The sequence below is a fragment of the Betta splendens genome, chromosome 9, assembly GCF_900634795.4.
Source record: "Betta splendens chromosome 9, fBetSpl5.4, whole genome shotgun sequence".
NCBI lineage: Eukaryota > Metazoa > Chordata > Actinopteri > Anabantiformes > Osphronemidae > Betta > Betta splendens.
In genome coordinates, this window is record NC_040889.2 from 14,771,540 (window position 1) to 14,793,082 (window position 21,543).

Consider the following 21,543-nt stretch of genomic DNA (forward strand, 5'->3'; position numbering starts at 1 on the left):
GGTCCCCAGACGTGATTAGATGTAGTGTATAGTTATCTGGAGTACTGCAAATGATAAAGCATGTTATCATCTGTCCATGGAGAGTCTACTACTGCATTGCTCTCCAGATTGTGTAACAGAGCATTATCTTAGCACTATAAAAAAAAAGATTGTTATGTAAACTGTCTGCAGCCGATCCACCTTGTTACATCTTGCTAAATGAAGTGTCTAATGCCTTTGCAGAAAAATTTATGTTTGGGGTGTGTAGCTTTCTTCTTTTACAGCCCTCTGTGCAACATAAATTACAGTATCTGGTGACAGATGGCAGCGGCATAATGTAAATGTATCACTGTAAGTGCATTTGAATGTGATGTGTTCAATTTAAAAATGATTTACACTAAACATGTACAAATTATGGGCATTTTAACTTGAGTGTAAACAGCAAAAATCACAAGACTGTTATTCATGGACCAGAACACACATCGTTGTTTAGGGTTATAAATAAAGTATTATCTGCTATTTTCCCTTATGAATCTATGTTGTGGAAGTCTAAACCACTTAAGTACAGGCTTCTTATTTATAAGATAAACAATGAGCGGAGAAAACCCGATTGTGCTGCTTCGATTTCATGATCATGATGATACAGAGGCACTTGTGTTGGAAATCTGGCAGCGATCTTCCTTTTCTATTACAGACTAATGCTGAAAGCTCCCTGGGTGGAAATTAAATTATCTGCAGCTTTGTGTAAAATGATGTGTACAGCAGTCCTTAGAGAGGGATTATAGAGTGTCTTATAGGGAGCAATTAGACCTGAGTTTTTCCCATGTTACACGACGTGCCTTTTGAGATGGTGAATGGCATAAACAAAGCCAGTCAGGTCACACTTTACTCACTGTTTATCTTCTATGTCATATACAGATACATCGCATTTGGTGGCACTAATTATAGCTAATGGTAGTGGTTATTATACTGATAAAAAGTTTGAAGTGTTAAGTGTTAAAACACAAATGGCAGTAAGTTCACCATGCTGCATTAGTGCGTACAGTAGGCCGGCTTACAGATGGACAGGGCTTAGGAGGCACTTGCACCACATGTATATTTCCCAGCCATAAATAAATAATGCTGCGTACCATGATCCATGGCAGAGGCCATGTTCACACCACATAACAGAGACATATTAATCAGGGAGACGCGTCTGCATGAAAGGAGTCATTTGGCTATTATTCTGATAAGACCATATTGATTTTCAGTCAGTTAAATGGAGGCAGAGGCGCAACTTGAACAGTTATGTGCTGTTGACCTCGCCAGTAAGTGAAAGAATGATGCAGAGGAAGGTAAAATCCAAAGTTGATTTACACAGACCACAAGCTAAGAATTACAATATAGTACCAAATCATGCACAAGATGTGCCCATAGCAATGAGTCACATGTGTTCAAACTATACAAAGTAAAATCAGTTACTAGTTAACTGAATAACAGTTGGTCTTGTTGGTTACAGTAGTTTGTTATATATTTACAAAGCAATTAGCATTTGTTAATCAGTTTTGTCTAAGTACCAATCAGTGTTTTGGAATGAGATCCTTTATCCCTGGAGGAGAAAAGGAAATAGGTAATTGTTATCTCCCTTTTATTCACTTAATCCTGCTTTTATTTCGGTTGCATCCACCTGCTGGGGGCCCCGAGCCCCCAGAAAGCTGCACCACTGTCCACCTGCCCCTCTGACACACACACAAACACACACACACACACACACACACACACACACACACACACACACACACACACACACACACACACACACACACACACACACACACACACACACATTCTGTCCACCTGATGCAGCAGCACCTCCTACTCTCCAGTCCTCCTGCTGGGCCGGCAGGCTCTATCGCTCCGCTCCACTTATTTCCGCCTCTAGTTTGAAACCTGGACATTTGCCAAGCTAAATAAACATACAGCAGCATTTGGTGTGTAAAACATTATATAATACAAGTTGAAGTTTAACTTTGCTGTTGCTGCTGTAGATTGTTGTTACCAGACTTCAAATTTTAGCCTGGATTATCATCTGCTTGACTTTTCCCCTCCTTGTTCTAAATCCTTTAGTGTTTACGTGGACTCAGAATAGAATCTCAGTAGGTTAAGTAAAAAAACATATTGTTCAACTGATGATGTTTTACTATGTAAATTAAATCATGTATGACATTTGACTAATATACTGTAAACCATCCCTGGCATTCATCACTTCCTCGGCTGTAAATAGAATCAACGGCTTCACCTGAAGCATCAGACAGTCAAAGTGACACAGCTGAAAGAAAAATGGGAATTGCATCCTCTGCAGCTGATGCATTTTACTTTGTCAACATAAATTGAGGAACTATGAATGTTGAGTGCAGCTGTGAGCGAGCAGCAGTCAATCTGGGCCACCATCCGTGCAGACTGTGTTTTCATGTGTTTCAGAGTTCCTGTTTTGATGGCCGACGACTGGAGTGCTACGTTCAGATAGTCAGGCAGTGTCTGGCCCTGCTTCTTTTGTCTGTGTGAAACTAGCAAGCTTCCTGCTGTGGCTGGCTCGTTGCCAAGTCCCCAGACCCCAACCTGCCCCCCCCCCCCCCCCCCCCCCCTCCAACTCCAACTCCAACTCCAACTCCAGACCCCTCCCATCCCAAAAGCTGAAACATACAACGGAAATTTCCAGGGCCTGTCCACCCAAGAGTGTGCCCCCACCAACCCAATAAACCCCTCCACAAACCACCACCCAAACGCCTCCTCCCATCCTCCCTCGCTGTGGCCTCTGCTCCCTCCCCTGTCTTGAATCCAAAGGGACAGAGAGCAGCTGGGAGGTGAAGTGCAGCTTGTGGGCGCTGAGCTGAAAGTCAATCCAGACACCTCTTGTGCTACCTCCAACTCCCTGAAAACGCCTCCTCCCTCGCTGATCCCCAGACGTACTTCAGAGTGCAGCATACTACACTTGTTTGTTCGGTAAAGGCAGTGGAGAGACACTTTAAGGTTAACATGAAGAACTGCTCTGCTTGAAAAATCAATTGTCCTCGTGTAGTTAAAAGCCATGTACTTACATTTTAAGCAGGGGCCCGTGACAAGGCCATTATTTGCAAATATAGCAGCAACTATAAGAGCAGGGAAGGAAACAATGATGATAATAGGTGAAGCAGGAAAACAGCTGGAACCGCTGTTCCTTAGTTTTTTAGAATTTACCTAACTATGCTAAATTAGTTGCTTCTAACAAGAGAAAAAGGAAAAAAACCCCTCATAATCAAACAAACATGGAACCGATACAGAACATATTAACAGTATCAAGCTTGGACATGAATTTGCAATTCAATCGAACTAAAGGACCGGGTCAGGCAGTTTACTACTAGTATTTTACATTTTGTTTGCTGAAACTTTTACAAATTTCAAATTGTGCTTTAACCATTACTGTTTGTTTTGCTCAGCACCAGTAAATTCCAGGGGTTCGAACTGGCATCTGGTTCTAGTCAGACAATCATTTCCTATAAAATGAAATGAAATTTATGTTTACTTTATGAGAAAACATACAAAGTACAAACAAACTAATACATACAAACTTCAAACAAATAATAAATGTTTACCACACTGGTTTTGCTTTTAAAGAGTCTCAGACTGCTTCTGTGTCTTCATTCTAAACTAACCATCCTCTGTGGGTAATAAAGGATGAAAAGGAAACTGAAGATGGGTGAGAGTCTGGATGAGAATGCACACATAAAACGTGCACTACTGCGCTGATCGCTTGTCCTCACTGTCCGTGTCCAATATGTCCTGTCCTGTCCTGCTGCAGTGCTGTGTCTGCAGCACAGATGCTCCACAGGGGACAAGTCCTGAGTTCCACCCTTTTCACCTTATACACACACTTCAGGAACAATTGCTGCCTCCTTTAAAAGTTTTATGATGACTCTGCTGTTGTGGGATGTTCTCAGGGTGATGCTACTCAGGCTGGATCATCTCTGATGATGGAGTTAAACTCTTTAAATGTGAGTGAGTAAAAGTCTAAATCTCGATAAAAAAAACCTTCCACCCACTACACAGTGTCTTGGCTGAACGATGGACAGCGAACAACAGTGTTCCACACAGCAACGCATGCAGATCATTCCACTGAACATTAAATTATGGCATCAGTGCAATATGGGCAGCTTGTGAGCCATTTTTTTCATCTTTAGGTATTTCCTGTTGTTGCAGGGATTGTTGTATTTATGTTTTGTCTATGTATTTGTAATTTCTTTTCTGGTTGTGGTTTTCTTTTTGATAAAACATCAACATGGGAAAAAATGATATTATTCCCATTTTCCTTTTGCTATTCAATGCCACAGCATCTGATTTAGTAATTGAACTTGAATGCAATATGTTTCTTTAGAAAGACAGTTATTATATATGAACCTATTCACTTTGAAGCTGAGAGTTAGATAAGACAATATCAATACCTCAAGTGAACCAAGAACATGGTTTATAGTTAATAGCCTGCAGAAGTTCTCTGATGACTCTGTGATTGTCAGACTGATCACTGGTGACGATACATGAGTACAGAGGACTTACTCAGAACTTTGTGGACTGGTGCCAGCGAAACTACCTCCCGATAAATGCAGGGAAAACGAAGGAGATGGTGGTGGATTTCTACCGACAGCAGCCGTCTGTCATCTCACTGATGCACATCCAGGGCAGGGACATTGAGAGAGTGGATTCTTATAAGTACCTGGGTGTGCATCTGAACAACAAGCTGGACTGGACTCAAAACATGGATGCACTGTACAGGAAGGGTCAGAGCAGACTCTACCTGCTGAAGAGATTAAGTCATCTGTACGTCAGCCATCCTGTACGGTGTGGTCTGCTGGAGCAGCAGCATCACAGTGAGGGACAGGAAGAGACTGGACAGGGTCATCAAGAAGTCCAGCTCTGTCCTGGGCTGCACTCTGGACACAGTGCAGCCAAGGCATTCTTATTCTTATTCTTATTCTTATTCTTATTCTTATTCTTATTCTTATTCTTATTCTTATTCTTATTCTTATTCTTATTCTTATTCTTATTCTTATTCTTATTCTTATTCTTATTCTTATTCTTATTCTTATTCTTATTCTTATTCCTATTCTTATTCGCCATTAAGGCTATTTTAATAATTAATAAAGTTCATCTTTGAAGTTACATCATGCCTTGTTTGTGTGTTCGGCATCCAGACCTCCCACAGCAGTCGCTCCGTCGTGTTTGCTGAGCAGGATGAGCCGCAGACAACAATGCAGCCTCCGGGACCCGCACACACACACACAGACACACACATACACATTCCTGTGGGCCTGGAGTTAGGGGAGCCTTAACCTCTGGAGCTCAGCGGGCTTTGTCTACCCACCGCCCCCCAACACCACCACCACCACCTATTTGACCAAGCGCTCACTTGCCTATTGAATAAGCTTTTCTTGAAGCTATTCTTGTGTTCCTGTAACAAAGGACATGCTGCCTAATCAGCGAGTGAACACAAATGATGAGTCATTCGTTGATTGCATCCATATGAGTGATATACATTTAAAATCATTGAAGTAACAGTCATTTATATTAATGATGGTCCTTTCAGATTACTGGAGGGTAATGAGAGCAAAAAAGTGTGCATTCCAATGAATGATGAGCGCGGCATGGTCGCAGCAAATTGTATTACAGACACCGTAATGATCTGTGCTGTTCTTATGTAAACTGTGGTGAATCAGTTATGCACTCACTACGCTCCCTAATTGAATAATTAGATTCTTGTCTGTGTAAAGATATGCATGTTCGACTTCCTGCTGTGTTAGCGACAGATGAAGCACGTTATTTAATCATAGTGATATGAATTAAAGTCACAGATTATCCAGAGAGGCAGCTAACAATGACAGAAGGTTCACTGCTTGTTGTTATTTTGGCTGCAGAGGGTGATGATTATGTCATACAGTATCTTATCTATCTGGGTTTCCCACACACACACTTCCTCCCTGAAAACAAGAGTCTAGTGATGTGAGTGAATGTGAAACAATGCCAGATTTGCACAATATGTACAACACCTATTAGTCACAATTAGCAACAATAACAATATGCACATCAAGAGCAGGCTACTAAGCAAGATACGGTTTAAACAGTTCCTGCAGTGCATTTATAGGGTTATACTTAACAAATCTAGTGTCATATCTAAAGAATGAAGAGCCATTCACACCTTCACACAGCTGACCCTCACTGTGAATGGAGGTTTAGGTGAAAAATCCAGCATCCAGTAGTAAAGATTTGCCAGTTGTGTAGGAGAGACTGTAACTGTAGACCCCTGTAACTGCCTCCGTTTCCTGTTTTTACTGGTCCAAGTGATTCAGCCCAACACACTCAGCCGACCCCTGAGGGCACGAGTCCTTCCCCGACCACAGAATCACAGCACAGCCTTTTACCACCGGGTGCTCAATGACACTGGCAACACACAGGGAGCTCTGAGGTCATCAATAACGACTCAATTTACTTAACACCAACCCAAACACCTGCTCATTTGTCATGGCTGACACGCGTCAGACGGGCTCATTTCTCACAGAGAAGCCAGCGAACTACTGCAGATCTTGATCAGGTCACCTCGGCCCTAAGAGGGCTTAGATGGTAGATTAATGTACAGAGAGGTCCCACAGTGAATCCTGCTCTGTTCCAGAAAGCGTCTGCTTGAATGTTAGCAATTCAAAACACGCTGTGTGTCACTAACTCTGGTTGCATTTACGCAAATTGTAAACTTTTGTAAACTCGGTCCCAAATTTTTGAAATCCACTGACATTTCACACTGGCAATTTAAAATAAATCCAAATGCAGAACATGATGAAGGCAGATGCTTCGATAACAGGATGTAAGGTCTCAGTTAGTGGTTCGATTATTGTGGACCAGTGTGTAGCATTTATCCATCATGTTTCTCCACGGCTTTAATCAAAATCCTCCACCTACACATTTCTTGCTAATGTGTGAATTGTGAGAACCAATGCTGAAACAACAGTTTCTGCAGTGTTTGATATATGAAAATCATTATAAAGGTCTTTAAAATCAACCACTGTTAAAATTTGACTAAATGGCAAGTGTCATAATTAGTAGTTTGCATTTAATGAGGCTTCAGGGCAAAGTAAAGACTATGAATCATCTGAAACACATTAGCTTGTAAGTTTATACCACACGAAACCGTACAGTAAGTTTATCCAGTTCGCACACAAACGTTTACAATCTTTATGGAGTCCATGGTTTTTATTTGAGGCATGTTTTGCTTCAGCTCCCAGGACTTTATAGCACATTTTGGTCTCTTAAGTCTCTGAGGCCCTTTCTCCACAAAAACTGGCAGAGTATGTGCCTGCAGTGGCCTTCGGCTCCACGCGCTCAGAGACAAAGACAGAACTTCTCATCGGGGAGTTCCTCACGTCTCCTGCTCCACCGTTGCTCTGCAGACCCCCTGCTTTCTCTGGAGACGTCCCATTGGCTCTGTTGACTCCACAGCCCAGGACTAGTTGGTCCCAGATGCTTCAGGAGGCAGGTCTGCGGCGGAACAGCGTGGCCCTTGGTGCTCTCATTGTTTTCCTCTCGTACCTGCTTCTTTCGTGAAAACTCAGTGCAGTCACACAACACGCTGAAAACCGGTCGCGCCCCCAAGCAAAGCAACAGGTGACAATGAAGTGATTTATTGAGTACTTGCTCCATATTATTTCGCCCCGTGTTTGGAGCGTTACCAAACATTTCGTATCCTCCCCTGGAGACATCCTGCTCCACATTCTCTCAGTCCGGCTCGGGTCGAGTCAGGGCATGTCCCAAACTGTGGAGATCTGTGCAGGTGTGTCCCCTGCTGCACACAACACGCAACACTGATGATAGTGTCTGCCCTTTGTCCTGAAGCTTGTCTCCACAGGTTTCAACGTCATTACTCAGGACATGATTTTGTCAAAGAACAACATCAGATATCCCATCATTGTGCGACATGTAACACAACACATGAGTTTATTATCAGAAAACAGTTGCACCACTGCAGACTGCCGCAGCTGCCCTTTAGTTAATAAATCAGTACATTTGATATAAAACATTCAGAATGATTCCATAACCTTGTATCATCAGTTACAAATTGACTGGCCACCTAAATAATTAGCAAACGAATAAACAAACACAACTAGTGAGCATTAGCGGCTCCGGGGATGTGACAGTCAGTGTGTTGCATTTCCAGGTGGATGAGCCCATTGTAGGGCTGGCAGGAGCTCTGTGCTTTGCATGCAGAGGCAGCTGTACTTGACACACGGGGACGGCAGAGCCAGTGTGAGCGGAGCTGGAGGGTCTCTTGTTGTCTTGCCTTTGTTGTGTTGTCCTCCTCCTGCTGTCTTTCGCTCCATAGGAGAGCAGTGCAGGGCTTAGAGGGCCAGCCTGCAAGCTTCAATAACAGGGGCTCAGCCCCGAGCACACAGAGGAATAAGGCCGCGGGACGGTTTAATGCCATTCAATTACTAATTAACTAATTGAAAGATGAAGTACGAATAACTGATCATGCCTCATTGTGGCCATAGAGAAAGCGCTCTGTTTAAAATGGGGCGTAAAATCAAATGTACAGTAAGAGTGATTGATTCATCATTGAGACCAACACTTATTACCGACGGCAACAAGCTCGTAAAAGGCCGGGATTTATTGTTGTCTCTTGAACTGTTCTCATGTCTGGGGGAGTTGTATGTGGTGAGTCAGGCCCATGAGGTCAATCACATGAAGCTGTAAAATGAGATGTAACCCACATTCATAGGCCCTAGATTAGAGGTCGACGGGGTGAAGAGGGAAACGATAGAGAGCAGGGGAGCTTCAGTAGCAAGAAATGGACTCCATTTTTGTAAGTCCTCCTCTCCAGCTGTCAGCCCGCTCCCTGTCCCATGGGGGGTTGCCACGGTGACAGGAGCCCACATGTCTTGAGGGCGTCATTTTGGTCAAAGGACCCCATTGTTCTTGTGTTAAGCCGTCTTCACCATGCCCGTCTGCCAGGGGCAGGGGATTGGGCTTCACACCCCTCATAGACACTCTCTCCCACACCCCACACCCACTGACACAGAGGTGCAGCAGTTTGGCTGAGCGCTCGAACAATAAAACGGCCTGTTCACCGAGACATTCCCACTTACAAGTTTTTAAACCAGAGAAGGGAGAACAAGCACAACACTGAACAAATTCGACCCACAGCGGCCTTAGCTGATTTCTGACCTTAAATATCAACCAACAAAAACGCTTTGAGGCATAATGTACTAAATTCTTTATTTTGAAAATACTTTCATCTTTTCAGAGTTGATCAAGTTGGCTGATGAATAACTGGCTACTGCAACTCCCTACTGCCACCACCAGATGGCATAGTAGCCCCACCACACTGTAATGGTTGTGATCCACAGGAGCCCATCGGTCTTCCAGCAGGAATACACAACAGATCTTGGCACACGCGACAAGCCAGAACCCTTTGGTGTCCTTCAGCCAAGTGACTCTGACTTGATGTAAAAAGGAGGGAGTCAATTACCCAGTGATGGATAGATTACCACCATGCATCATTCTGGAAGCCAATATTCCTGCACGAACTGAATCTGAAACTCAATTTGTTACTGCTCCCTCTGTTCCTCTGTGACAGATGGATGGAGCCAGCGAAGACAAACCGATGTGAATGTGACTAGTGGAATCTGAGGTTAGAGGTCAATTTACTTCCAGACATTTGGCTGTGTTCAAAATGGAGATCAGTCTGGTAATTCACGCAGCGATTCACTCCGTTACGGCAAAATGGCCCTGGTTTATGCTACAGGAAGACTTTGCTTTAGTCAGACTGAAAGAACCACACAGCTGGAACATGACATTTAGGAAGAAATTGGTTGATTTAATATTTGAATAATTCCTTCAAAATGAACAGTGTGGTCTGTTAAAGGTGTCATTACACATAACCAGAGAAGAGCCTTGCAAGGCACAGTACAATTTGATAAAACTAACTAATACATTAATTTGCAAAATTTTTAATTCACCCCTTATTATAATGAACACAGCATTACAATCACCCATAAAAATGGATCAGAAAAAGCCATAAAGATGTTCTTTTCTGGATCAATGAAATGACAAACACCAAAATGTTAAAGATAGTCCATTCCAAAAACCACCAACAAGGGTTTTGTGGTTTTATCCATGTATTATCTTTCTCCTTCCATTATTCCAGCTTGGCTTCAGCTTAGCTTAACAAATGATGAATGCAGCACATCTGTCAAAAGTAGATATTGACTGGAACATTGTCGATCCACTGACTTGAGAGTGAGACTGAAGATGACCTGTGATTACCAGCTGAGTGGTTTGATATTGATTAGGAGGTGGCCAGCAGATGACTGAGCTCTAAGCGCAATGAATGTCTGCCTTGAATGCCATGCTGGTCCCAATAACTCAAGTGCAACACAAAATAATTTAAAACATGGTGGTTGTTCACTCAGTTTTGTGGGTGTGTGTGTCAGAAGATAAATGTATTAATTGTTAAATTGAACCTGGGTTCATTCAAGCAGACACCGTCTCCCATGTGGCCCCTTCAAAGTCTCACCACATGTTGTTTAGTGACTCCTCGAGTGAAGGTTGAACAGCTAGAGCAGCACTGAGGCGTCGGCCCCTGGTTTTCCTGCGGGGATCTTTACTGGAGACAGGGGAGACTCGAGGCACCCATGCGAGACCTGCACTATTGTTGCTGTGGCCTGAGTTTCTTTGGTTCCTGAGGCTGCGGCGAACTGAGCGCTGCCCTCTAGTGGAGACAGGTTTAAAGACATCCTCAAAATTAAAGTCAGCCTGCCAGGGGGCCAGGTGTACATTCGTGAATGTCTCATCTTCCTGGTTGTCAGAGCTAGACCTGCTTTCAATCTGGCTTGATGCTTCTTCTCCTGATGCATTCTCTTCCACACTGCAGTTCACCAGTTGTTCTGCTGCTTTGTCTCCTTCCTCTTGCAGTTTGGGGCTGTTTTTAGAGCTCCTCCTGACTTGTTTTTCTTGTGCTGACTCTTCATTCAAAGTGTAGCGGAGTTCGTCACCTGAAAGCAGGCAGGGCCTGGGCAGTGTGCTGTCCGAGGCTATGCTGGGTGGATCTGTAGAAATCTGACTGTTAGGTTCAATCTCAACTCCTTCCTTGTCGGGTACTGCGCTTTCCAGTGGGATTTTGTTTAATGCCTTAGGGGTTGTAGTGGTTTGCATGTTGTGAGGCTCCTCTGGGTCTCCTCCAGGTTGGTTCTGAGGCTCCTTATTGAGCACGTCACAGTCACTAACACTCACATTTCTCTTCTTTAGTCTTCTTCCTGTGACTGTTGGCCCAGACAGTCTCCTACCTTTCCTTGTGGTGCTTTCTTTACTAGAGTAAGAAAATGTGCCAGAACCTTGTGGATGTTTCAAGGAATTTGTCACAGTGTGCTCCTCTACTGCTTGAGTGGCTTCAACTATCTCAGGATTCAAGCAGGTCTCCTGGTCCATGACTTCTGAAGGAAAACACAAACTCGATTGTTGTACATTCATAAAATGTATATGTTAAAGAAACCAAATCCATAATTAGCCTTTATATTTAAAAATGAATAAATAAATACAAAGTTGGTTATTGCCTGCATGTTTTACCTGTGAATGCTGCAGAGGATGTCTGTAGTGCTGCTGATGACTGACTGAGAAAGGACAGGCTTTCAGTTATGGGACTGAGGCTGGGGTTTTTGGAGGCGAATTTCCGAGAGCCATAGAGGGAATGATCCACATCTTTGTTCCAGCGGTGCGTTGCTGTAGAGGTTATCTGTGGATGGATGATTTCTATTATAAAATGAGGCCTTTACTTTTGAAAACGAATTATTCACTGGTTAGAATTTAACTACAATGTGATGCTGTAATCATTTCTTTTGTGCATCTAATAATTAATATGTCATTTATCTCCAAGTGTAATTACATGCCTAAGTGATTCTGATGAGATCATCCTCAAGTTCATAAACGCACTACTTTCAGTGGAGTTCTGGTTATCGTGTAAACTGAGCTCAGACTGGGGATTATTAAACGATTCATTTTTAATCAGAGACAAATTTACCATTAACAACACCACCACAACCATGGAAAAGATACAAAACATGGTTTTATCATCTATTTATATTTATTCAGTAATAATTATCTTTGGTGAATATTTCACAAAAGGACTAGCAAGTTCCTCTTTTGTGTTCCGTAACAATTACGGTCTAACCTACAGTAAATTATACCTTGTGTTTCACCGAGAAAGTTATCTACACCTTGCTTTAATTAAATTTCATGAGCTCTGATCACATTCTCTGACAGAAGTTATTTAGTCAACCCAATGGATATGAACCCATTAGGACATATGCTCAGCATTGATCGAGAACCTATATGTATGAAAGACAACGCCCTCCCTAGCCTTTGGAAAAGCCAGACCCTGCATGCTACGCAAATTGGCTGTTGTAATGTGAGTCACAGTTGAGACAGCTACACCCATTTAGACTGCTGATTAACTTCAAATAACTGCTTTGATGAGCTACCTGCTGCACTGAATAAACTACCATCCACAACAATGCATGCATTCTGCAAGAGGCTGTTGACTCTCATTAGCTGCACCTATTTGTGTCATCCAGTTTGTAAATTACATGTCTCCAATCTTTTATTCATCTTAATAATCTTTATTAAGGAAACCCAATCACGCTTGGGGGTAAATAATAGATAAAAAGTACAGCATCTCATTGTTGACGTAAACATGTAAAAAAAATCTCTCTCTGCTTTTTTACAATGATCTCCAATATCAATAACTCAATAACGTTTAGTGTACATGATTCCTGTGGTAATGTAGCATACAGCAGATGGTCAAAGCTTTCTAGCTTAAAGTAAACTGTTGTCAAACTGTGATGTCATCAGCTCCATGACTGCCTTCCAGGAGGACATGTGTGAAGATACACTCACTGAAGTGGCATAAAGACAGCTCAAACAACCACTCAGCCAACTCAACTCACCTTAATCTTTTTAGAGGCCGACATGGCAGCGGAGCGCGTCGACCTTTTCATAGGTCCACTCTCTTTTGGCTGCTGGGGGAAACACAGAGCTGCATGAAGAGACGTTGTACTGAGTGTGTCCATGCTACACCTCAATAAAATGCAGAAATCCTTAGGCGTTATTAAGCTCATATCCACACAAATTAAACAGTCGATTAGATGGGGCCATGTCATGACAGCCAAGTTATAAAAAGAGCTAAACGAGTCTGGAAGATGAAGACTCAAATTGAGCAGTTTGGAGTAATAGCAGACCTTTCTCTTTCGAGAACTAGAGCGAACTGGGGCCACACTCGTAGAGCCACACTGTGGTCCTGGCAGCTATGTGGAATAAAAATGAAACGCATTATAGCAATCAATAGAGTTGACAGTAATAACCACTTCGGCAATATCACCAGACTGTTACAGTATAAATGTGACACTCAATGACCTATTCATTAAAGCAGATAAAAGACTAAATCAAATACTAGTAGTGACCTCTTTGCTTTGCTTTCGAGATTGAACTGGTGCTTGAGGCTCCTTTCCCTTATCTGGCGAGGATGCCAGCTCATCCAGGAGATCCATCTGTTTGGTTTCAGACTCTGGAAAAAAACAAAACAAAACATGACTACAGTTCAAAGCTGAAACATCCACCGAAGCATACAGTACACTTGACTAATAGTGAATTCATGGCAAAGGTGTCCAGCTCTAGTCTTCAAGGGCCAACTTTCCCTACTGATTACCTTATCATCAGGTACATCAGCTAGCTGCTGAGTCTGGACAGCCCTGATGTATTGGATACCCACCATCGTTTCAACTAATGACAACAACCTTCACATTCTCACATTTGAACAGCTTGACAGTGTTCTCATTGAGAGAAGAAGACACATGACAAAACTTTACCTGTCACCTTCTCAGAAGGAGACTCCCCATGAAAAGCATGGTATAAATTTAATGGCTGAGCTTCCAAGACTTCTGAAAATGCAAAGAACACAGTGAGAGAGTGTGTTTAGTGTATCTGGAGCCAGTGAAACATAGCCAACAACACTGTTTCAGGGTTCCACCACTCAGACTTGTTTAATGAACTGGCCAATCAAAAAAGAGAGTAGGTAATTTGTCTAATTAAATGAGTTTCTACTTGAGGCAATAAATGACAACTCAGAAAATAAATATACTGAACCTGCACAACTCGTCGCTGGACAGTCAGTTTCCTCCATTAAAGGGAAAACAATCTAGGGTAAGAAAATAAAGACAATGGTAACTAATATCTGCCAATTGAGCAAAATATAAAGATTTGGTGCACTTTTACGTAACACAATTTGTTTAATGTAGGACAACGCTACCATCACTACCTTTTTATCCTCGTCTTTATTGTCTGTTTCTACAGACATTATTTTGCTGTATCGAGACATTGCAAGAACAGGGGAAGCGCCAGACACAGCGGGGTTGCTGAAGTCTGGCTGAGCTGGTGGAGTGAGAGACTCATTCCTCTGTGGAGTCTTCAGCACCGAACGCAAAGCCCCACCTGGCGTGGGTGCTCGGGCTGGCGTGGCCCCTTTCTGTAATGGTGTGCTGGGGGGCAGATTCTTATCAAATAACTCTGGAGACAGCGGACCACCAAAATGCACTTTCTTCTTCTTAACAGCACATGTCACACTGGTGTCATTCTTTGCTGCAAAGGAGTTAAGAGAAAATGACCTTTAAAAAAAAATGTGGAGGCTTCTCCTTGATTAATTCTAACATAGGTAGACAAAGACCTTGGAGTCTTGGTGTTGTGTGTGTTATCATTATTAAATGAGAAGTGACAAACAGTAAACCGAATAAAAGACGCAAATAATTAATTAATAGTTTAGTTTGACTATAATTAACAAAGGTTAAAGACAAATATTTGCATAGGATACAACAGAAGATTTGACATGGTAAAAATAATACAACATTAATGTTTTATGACATATTAGGTCAAATTGATGGTTGATCACTCATAATTATGTCTTTAGTAGCAGTATTGCGATCAATTCTGTGATGCTAATGTAACTCTAATGCCACTGGCTGATGTGTGTCTACGCTGCACAATTTCCTAACCCACTGATTCAGATCTACAGTAGTTAACATGACTTTCCTCACATGCAGTTTATTTAAACTACAACCACCAATTTTTCCAACAGAGCACAGCACTGCAAAGATAAGACTAAAATGAAACTAAAGGGCGGTGACTCCAGCATGGCCATAGAGAGCAGCATGTGTTTACCTTTGGGCTCCATCTCCAGCAGAGAAGGGAGAGAAGAGATGTGGAACGGGGAGCCGAGCTGGGTGGGTGAAATGGCTGCGGGATCATCAGAAGGTGTTTGTGTGGGGCTTTGCGGTTCAAAACCACTGTCCTGTTGAGAGAGAATATGTGAGATCTCACACTGTGTTTGACTATAGCTCGAAAAACGATAGAATTGAATAAGTGCTGCAGCTCTGTTATTGTGCACACCATCTGAAAAGGTTCTGTTAAATACCCTTAATGTTTTATACCTGTAACATTTAAATGTAAATGTGTGACACAATGTAGAATCAATACCAATACCACCAAATATAATCTTAAGTAGTTTCAATGAGTTTTGTTAACATATGGTTGTTAGACACTTGTTTTTTATAATAGTAAATGGTGTTTTATGTCTGGACATTTAACACGCTGGTTCTTAGTAAAAGAACTATTTCTGAGCTCAATGTGTAAATAGAGGGTTGGGTAGACAAGCACAGCTTGGACCTCTTCTGCAATGTCAATGGATGGTTTTGGTCTTTCTGTTCTTGTTCCTACAGACATGATTAACAAACCACTTTCATTCTGCTGCAGCAAAAACCCGTCTCCCGTGGCTACAGAAACACACATTTCTGAATGCTACAGACTTAAAACGCTGCTGCACTAAAAGCGCCAAGTTGGAGAATCGAACATAAAGACGAAGCAATAACGTATTAAATTTCAAAATTCTAACGACATCAATTCTAACCTTGTATATTTGAGAGCACTTGTAGTCAAACAAATTCAGTGTAGTACCGAGCTAAAAGTAATTTCTGGATTCAATTAAAGCCAAGTACGGGAGGAAAAACCTTTTAGTTAAATTATTTACAACAGTCAAGTAAGTACGAGGTCAGAGTGACTTCAAAGTGAAGTGGAGAATAGGAGCACTGGCCTCTCTAATCTCCACCTCGCAGCCTTCAAGGGGGCCCAGGCGCCTCCTTTTGCTGGGTGTTAGTGTCACCACTGGCGGGTCGTTCTCCTTCCCTCTATTAAGGCTGTTACTTTCTGAAAGAGAAAAAGAAAAACACTTATTACAATGAACATGAAAAAAGCAGGATTCTGGGAAAATTCAGTTGAATAGTAAAAGCAATATCTCTAATAATTACACATGCATACCCAGCTTCAAATCACCCTCGCTCACATAATGGAGATAAAGTTGCACATCAACAACAACCATCTCACACTGGCTCATTTAAGGAGCTGACCGAGCTCAGAGGAAATGACTATCATAAGATGCTGTCAGGCTTAAACGGTGCATTAATCCACTGCTTCTGAACGGTGCCTCCAGACATCATAAAGAAATCCTACTGGCACAGGCCCTGTTGAGAAATGAAACTATTAATCCTGTGGCAACGAGGCGGGCTCACCAGGCACATAATCTCTTGTCTTGATGCATCCTCCACCGTCGCTGTCCTGCCTTGGCATCTGATCACAAACCCCCGTCTCCTCCACATCCATCAGGCTCTGGAAGGAGGCCATCTTCTGCCTCAGTGTGGAGGTGACCCGGGGAAGGAAGGGGCTACTCTTGACGTGCTGAGAAGACCGCAAAAACAGAGACATGTGCTCACTGATGCAGCATGACAGGCCATAAACCTCTGAAATTATAGAAGTGCTATTACTGAGAGGCAGAATATTAATCAGCTGCTCCTTCAACATATCCATTCCAGGCCTATTACGGTTTTGCTGAGCTGGACATCATCTAACCATCACAGTATGTTACTCGAGTTTCCTGTCACAGTAAAAGAAAGGTTTCGTCAAAGTAAAATGCAACTGCCCACCTGTAAACTGTGGTGTTCATGGTGAAATAAAGCACCAAGAGTCCACAGAAACTTCTTAAACCACTTCCGCAGCATAACTCTTCCCTCAGCTTTAGTTCAACATGGTTTTCCTTTTACCATTACAGTGCACAGCTGTTACGTCAATCCTTATCAGAAGCAATATTTTGTGGGCAGACTGGATTAGATATTTTTTGTACCCACCTCCTATGCGTCATTGGTCAAAAACAGAAAAAATAAAAGTCCAGCTATTGAAATGTGGTGGGGGCTCTCAGGCTTCAGCTACCGCCTACACATGGCATTTGCCAGAAGTCATTCTGCCATTTATTTGGCACTATCACAGCAGGAGTCCTATTATTTTCTATTCGGCTCTGTTCCTTTTCTGCATTAAACGGAAGTTGACACATGTCAATATGAACACCTCCTGGCTGCTTAAGTAAGCCAGGAAGGAAGAATATTGACACTGTGATCATAGTTGCACCGTACAGCAGAGTGCTGTAGCTGGACACAGCACTATCAATCCAGCAGAAGCTGTTAAAGGTTTTCGAGCATGGTCAGCACGATACATGTTTGCCCGCAGGCGAAAAAAAAAAAAAAAGAGAAAAAACATTTTTACCAAAGCACACCAATGTGTGTTTACAGGGGAGATCTGCTAACATTAACTAAATGAAGCCATTATATATCCAACATGCATTGCAGATAAAGTGAGGTGTCGGATATTTAAAATCTGAATCTGTCTGCATAAAAATTTGCCTGAATGTGGCCAAGGGTTCCACAGGGATGGTCTGATCTCAAAATGGCCAGAGGAACAAAACACAAAGCAAGAACTGTACAAGAAGAAGGAGAAGAATTATATTTAGCAGCAGCTAGAGATGCACCAAGGATACTGAAGATTTGGTTCACGCCAGTCAGCACAGCCTTTTGTTACACCGCAGTGCTTCCCGAAGGACTTTACTTGAGCAGGCCATAAAAATATATTACTTGCTGTTGATTAACAATAGAATAGAGCAAAAAATATGCAGTAAACAGGCATCTTAACTGAAAACTATATAGGTTTTTAAAATAAGTGAAAATTTCAGACACAGGTTGGGCAGATTATATTTGACACTTTATAGCATCTCTCCTAACACAACTCAGACAAAAGGTTCACTCAAACAGAGTAATGCGAGGTCCTAAAGGACAATAATACAATATGATCAACTCTATAGCCAAATAAATTACTACTGGCAGAAAAGATTTGTGCTGAATTAATTCCATAAAAACAAAATCTGTGTTTGAGATAATAGTGTGTATTTATAGAGTGTATTTACCATAGTAACTTACAGTCTGAGAACAACAAATAGTGGTTTCACTGCCAGATGAACTGCATCTTTTTTAGGCGTACGTCATCAGTTATAACAGCTTTATGTTCACCAATGCCAGAAATCAAGTATTAAAGCCAAATATGTTAAATAACTTTGCACTGATATAGCACTCTTCAACCTTACTGGTACTCCAAGTGCTTTTAACACTGCATTCACAGTTACATAGCACACACCAGGGGCTTCAGTGTCATGCCAAAGGACACTGCGGCACAAGACCTGGGGGAGCAAGAAATCGAACCACTGATCCTATGATTGGTGGGTGACAGCTTAAAAGCTCTTAAACAACTGCTGCCCCCTATAGATGAAACAGATAATACAGCAATTTGTTGCAAGAAAAGAATTAGGATGTTTGATGGAATTAAAATTGTAGCAATGACTATCAATTAAATTGATTGTGTGATGCATGTGTAAACTGCATTTCACTGCTCCCTCTCCCTTTGGACACATATTGATACATATTGATACAGCCACAGATGCTTAATTTAAACAAAATGAGCTACACTCTACTTTTCTTGGACGCTTGTATAAAAGTTGTAACGTTGCCAAAATTGCAGTGCTTACATGTTGAACCCCCCCTCTAAAAAAAGTCTCACACTTTTTTTAGAGGGGGGGTTAAGACTTTTAAGGATACCTGAAATTGTATGCTTAAACAATCCAATGTTTTAATATTCATAACATCTGTCCACATCTGCCTGTTATGTAAGAGGTGTGGAAGATTTGCCTGAATGTAGAACATCAAAAAAAGCATCTTACCTCTGAAGTTTGCTGAGCTGGTGGAGTCTTCATCCTCTGCTGTGCTATGAACCTAATAAGAGAGTTTGTCTCTGGAGAACCCCGGACACCGATGCTGGACCTCCGTCTTGCCTTTATTTGCGCAAGACGAGATTTACCTACAACAAAACAGTGACACTCAATAAATGCCCTAAAAACGTCACCACATTTGGTCCAATCCAGCACCGTTTACCGCCACCACTGCTGCCGTTAGAGCCAGTCGGACTCCAGTACAACACATTTCACAGCCTAGGTAAACAACATCGGTCACAGCGGAGGATTAAGTAAAATCAGTGATTAGAAATTAAATATAAACAAGTCCTCTTACTTTTATGGTTTGAAGACGACGGGATAAAACTCTGGGCTGAGATGCCGAACTGACCAGGTGTGAGCTCAGAGAAGTTCAGCGGAGCTGCACTGTCATTTAGAACAGGTGAGGCGTCCTCTTCAGAAAGCGTCAACGTGTTCTCCCTCTGTTCTCCCGGCATGGCAGGAGTGTTCATTTCCGTGGTGGCCATCTGCACTAAGCAATTTGAAAACATACTTTATTATATTATGTCATATTATATTGCAGCTGAACCACGTGGATATATGTGTGTCAACATCAGATACGATGGGAAGCGTGGGTTAATACGTCTTGAAAATTGAGTCATAATTACCCCCTACGTTTTATTTGGATACAGTCTTAAGGACATTGCAGTTCTGAGCAAAAATACAAGTTAATGTTCCTCTAACTAGCTGGAATGTAAGTTAGCCGAACAGCGGCAACCCTGTAACCGTAGAGAAACATGCTATTAGCTATCCAACGCAGTACCTCAAATCCTGCGTACGTCAAAAATACATACGCCCATAGCGTTACTAATAAATGGGTCGGTGACCGTTTGGTTTCGCCGGTTACTGGTTTGTGACTAGCTCGTTTTTGTGGCTAGCGGCGTTACCTAGCTGTAGCAACACAGTAACATACATGATAGAGTAACTGGAGCCACAGCAAGTTAACCACTTACCTAGTTGACGTACAACAATAAATTAGGGATCAGCTGCCAAAACTATACTTAAAATACAGAGTACCGTGAGGTTAAACTAAAATAAGGGGCAATCACATCTCAGCGTATTGCCCAAGATTATACAGATGACTTAAAAAGAGTAGCCAAAGATTCAAATCACCCTCCACAACAGAATCAGATGCGCCACACGGATCCCTCCGCGAAGCCATCAGCAAGCTTCTTTAAACCACAAGTTTTAATACGAATTAAAAATAGGCCCTGCAATACCAACATGTATTAAAAACGTAGAATAAAAATATAAAATATCTGCAATGTTTTTAAAGTTGATACTAACAGAGGGACTATCTTACAGAGGTTCTAACTTTTGTGTTTTCAAGCGTCAGCGTGCGGTCGGGACTCGTTTATTATGAAATGTCCAATAGAAATGCCAGTAAATGTACCACGTGATCCAGAAACTGGCCTTTGCCTGGAACTCTGAACTCACTGGATCTATGCGCCTCCGCTAAGCACAGCTGAGAGTGAATATATGACACGCTAATATTAAGCTACGCTTGTCCAACTAAGCAATTCAATGTCACCTTTAGAATGAGCCTTTATTATTTTAGGATTTCATTATACACTTCTAAAATAATAAAGCTTTATGTAAATTTTAATTTGCAGATGATAATAAGGAACCATTATTTTTATGTCACTCAGTACACTGTATAATGCTTCTTCTAAAAGCTGAAATGCTTAAATTCACTCTGTGCCTTGTGGAAACCTGTAGATCCAGTGAGTTCAGAACTTCCAGGCAAAGGCCAAAAAAGACATTAATCAAAATGAAACCGACTGTCAAAACGAGTTAGATCTTCAGCAGGAAACTGGTAAAGCAAATGCAAATTGTAGTTTGTGTTGTTGCAGCTTGATGTGTCAGGAGCATTTGCATCCATACTCTTACTGTAGTTCTGGGGGATTTAATTGTTAAGTTGCTCTGGATTTAATGGTTAAGATTCATGTTCAGCTGGCTACAGCAAACACCAAAATAAAAACAAAAAACAACATTTATATGCTTACACACACGCACATGCACGCACACACACACACACACACGCACGCATGCACGCACAGACACGCACGCACGCACACACACACACACACACACACACACACACACAAACACATACGCGCATACACAACCGTGCACTCACACACACACACACGCACACACACACGCACGCACACACACGCACGCACGCACACACACACACACACACACACACACACACACAGAATCTGTGCTGCAGCTGAGTACACTGAGATCAAAAGTGAGTGTGAGCCTCTCTCCACAGCTGGGACTGTCTACCGCATGAAGCAAGC

At 42.1% G+C, this 21,543-nt stretch overlaps 1 protein-coding gene across 6 annotated transcripts; it reads right to left on the reverse strand.

Moving 5' to 3' along the window:
* Positions 1-9,829: 9,829 nt before the first annotated feature.
* Positions 9,830-20,378, reverse strand: cdca2 (cell division cycle associated 2). Of its 6 annotated transcripts, none has more exons than XM_029163689.3 (14): positions 20,188-20,378; positions 19,512-19,706; positions 19,166-19,302; positions 16,641-16,806; positions 16,166-16,278; positions 15,238-15,367; positions 14,342-14,661; positions 14,170-14,221; positions 13,893-13,964; positions 13,488-13,591; positions 13,266-13,331; positions 12,975-13,046; positions 11,599-11,764; positions 9,830-11,462 (listed from the first exon to the last, which is right to left on the reverse strand). In XM_029163689.3, exons 2-14 carry the CDS (start codon positions 19,699-19,701, stop codon positions 10,546-10,548), a joined length of 2,505 nt encoding a protein of 834 aa, XP_029019522.1. In that variant the 5' UTR covers positions 19,702-19,706; positions 20,188-20,378; the 3' UTR covers positions 9,830-10,545. The 6 variants fall into 6 exon arrangements, with proteins under 6 accessions (XP_029019522.1, XP_029019519.1, XP_029019523.1 ...); XM_029163686.3 differs by having other exon boundaries at positions 9,830-11,465; positions 19,512-19,701; positions 20,188-20,377; XM_029163690.3 differs by having other exon boundaries at positions 9,830-11,465; positions 16,181-16,278; positions 20,188-20,377.
* Positions 20,379-21,543: the final 1,165 nt, after the last annotated feature.

Bases quoted from the DNA above. Each gene is read 5' to 3' on its own strand.
- cdca2 (XM_029163686.3), bottom strand. From the start codon at position 19,701: ATGGCCACCACGGAAATGAACACTCCTGCCATGCCGGGAGAACAGAGG. The intron at 19,303-19,511 runs GTAAGAGGACTT...GTTTTGTTGTAG, and splicing joins GTCGTCTTCAAACCATAAAA to GTAAATCTCGTCTTGCGCAA. The intron at 15,368-16,165 runs GCCAGTGCTCCT...CTCTCTCAACAG, and splicing joins GCGAGGTGGAGATTAGAGAG to GACAGTGGTTTTGAACCGCA.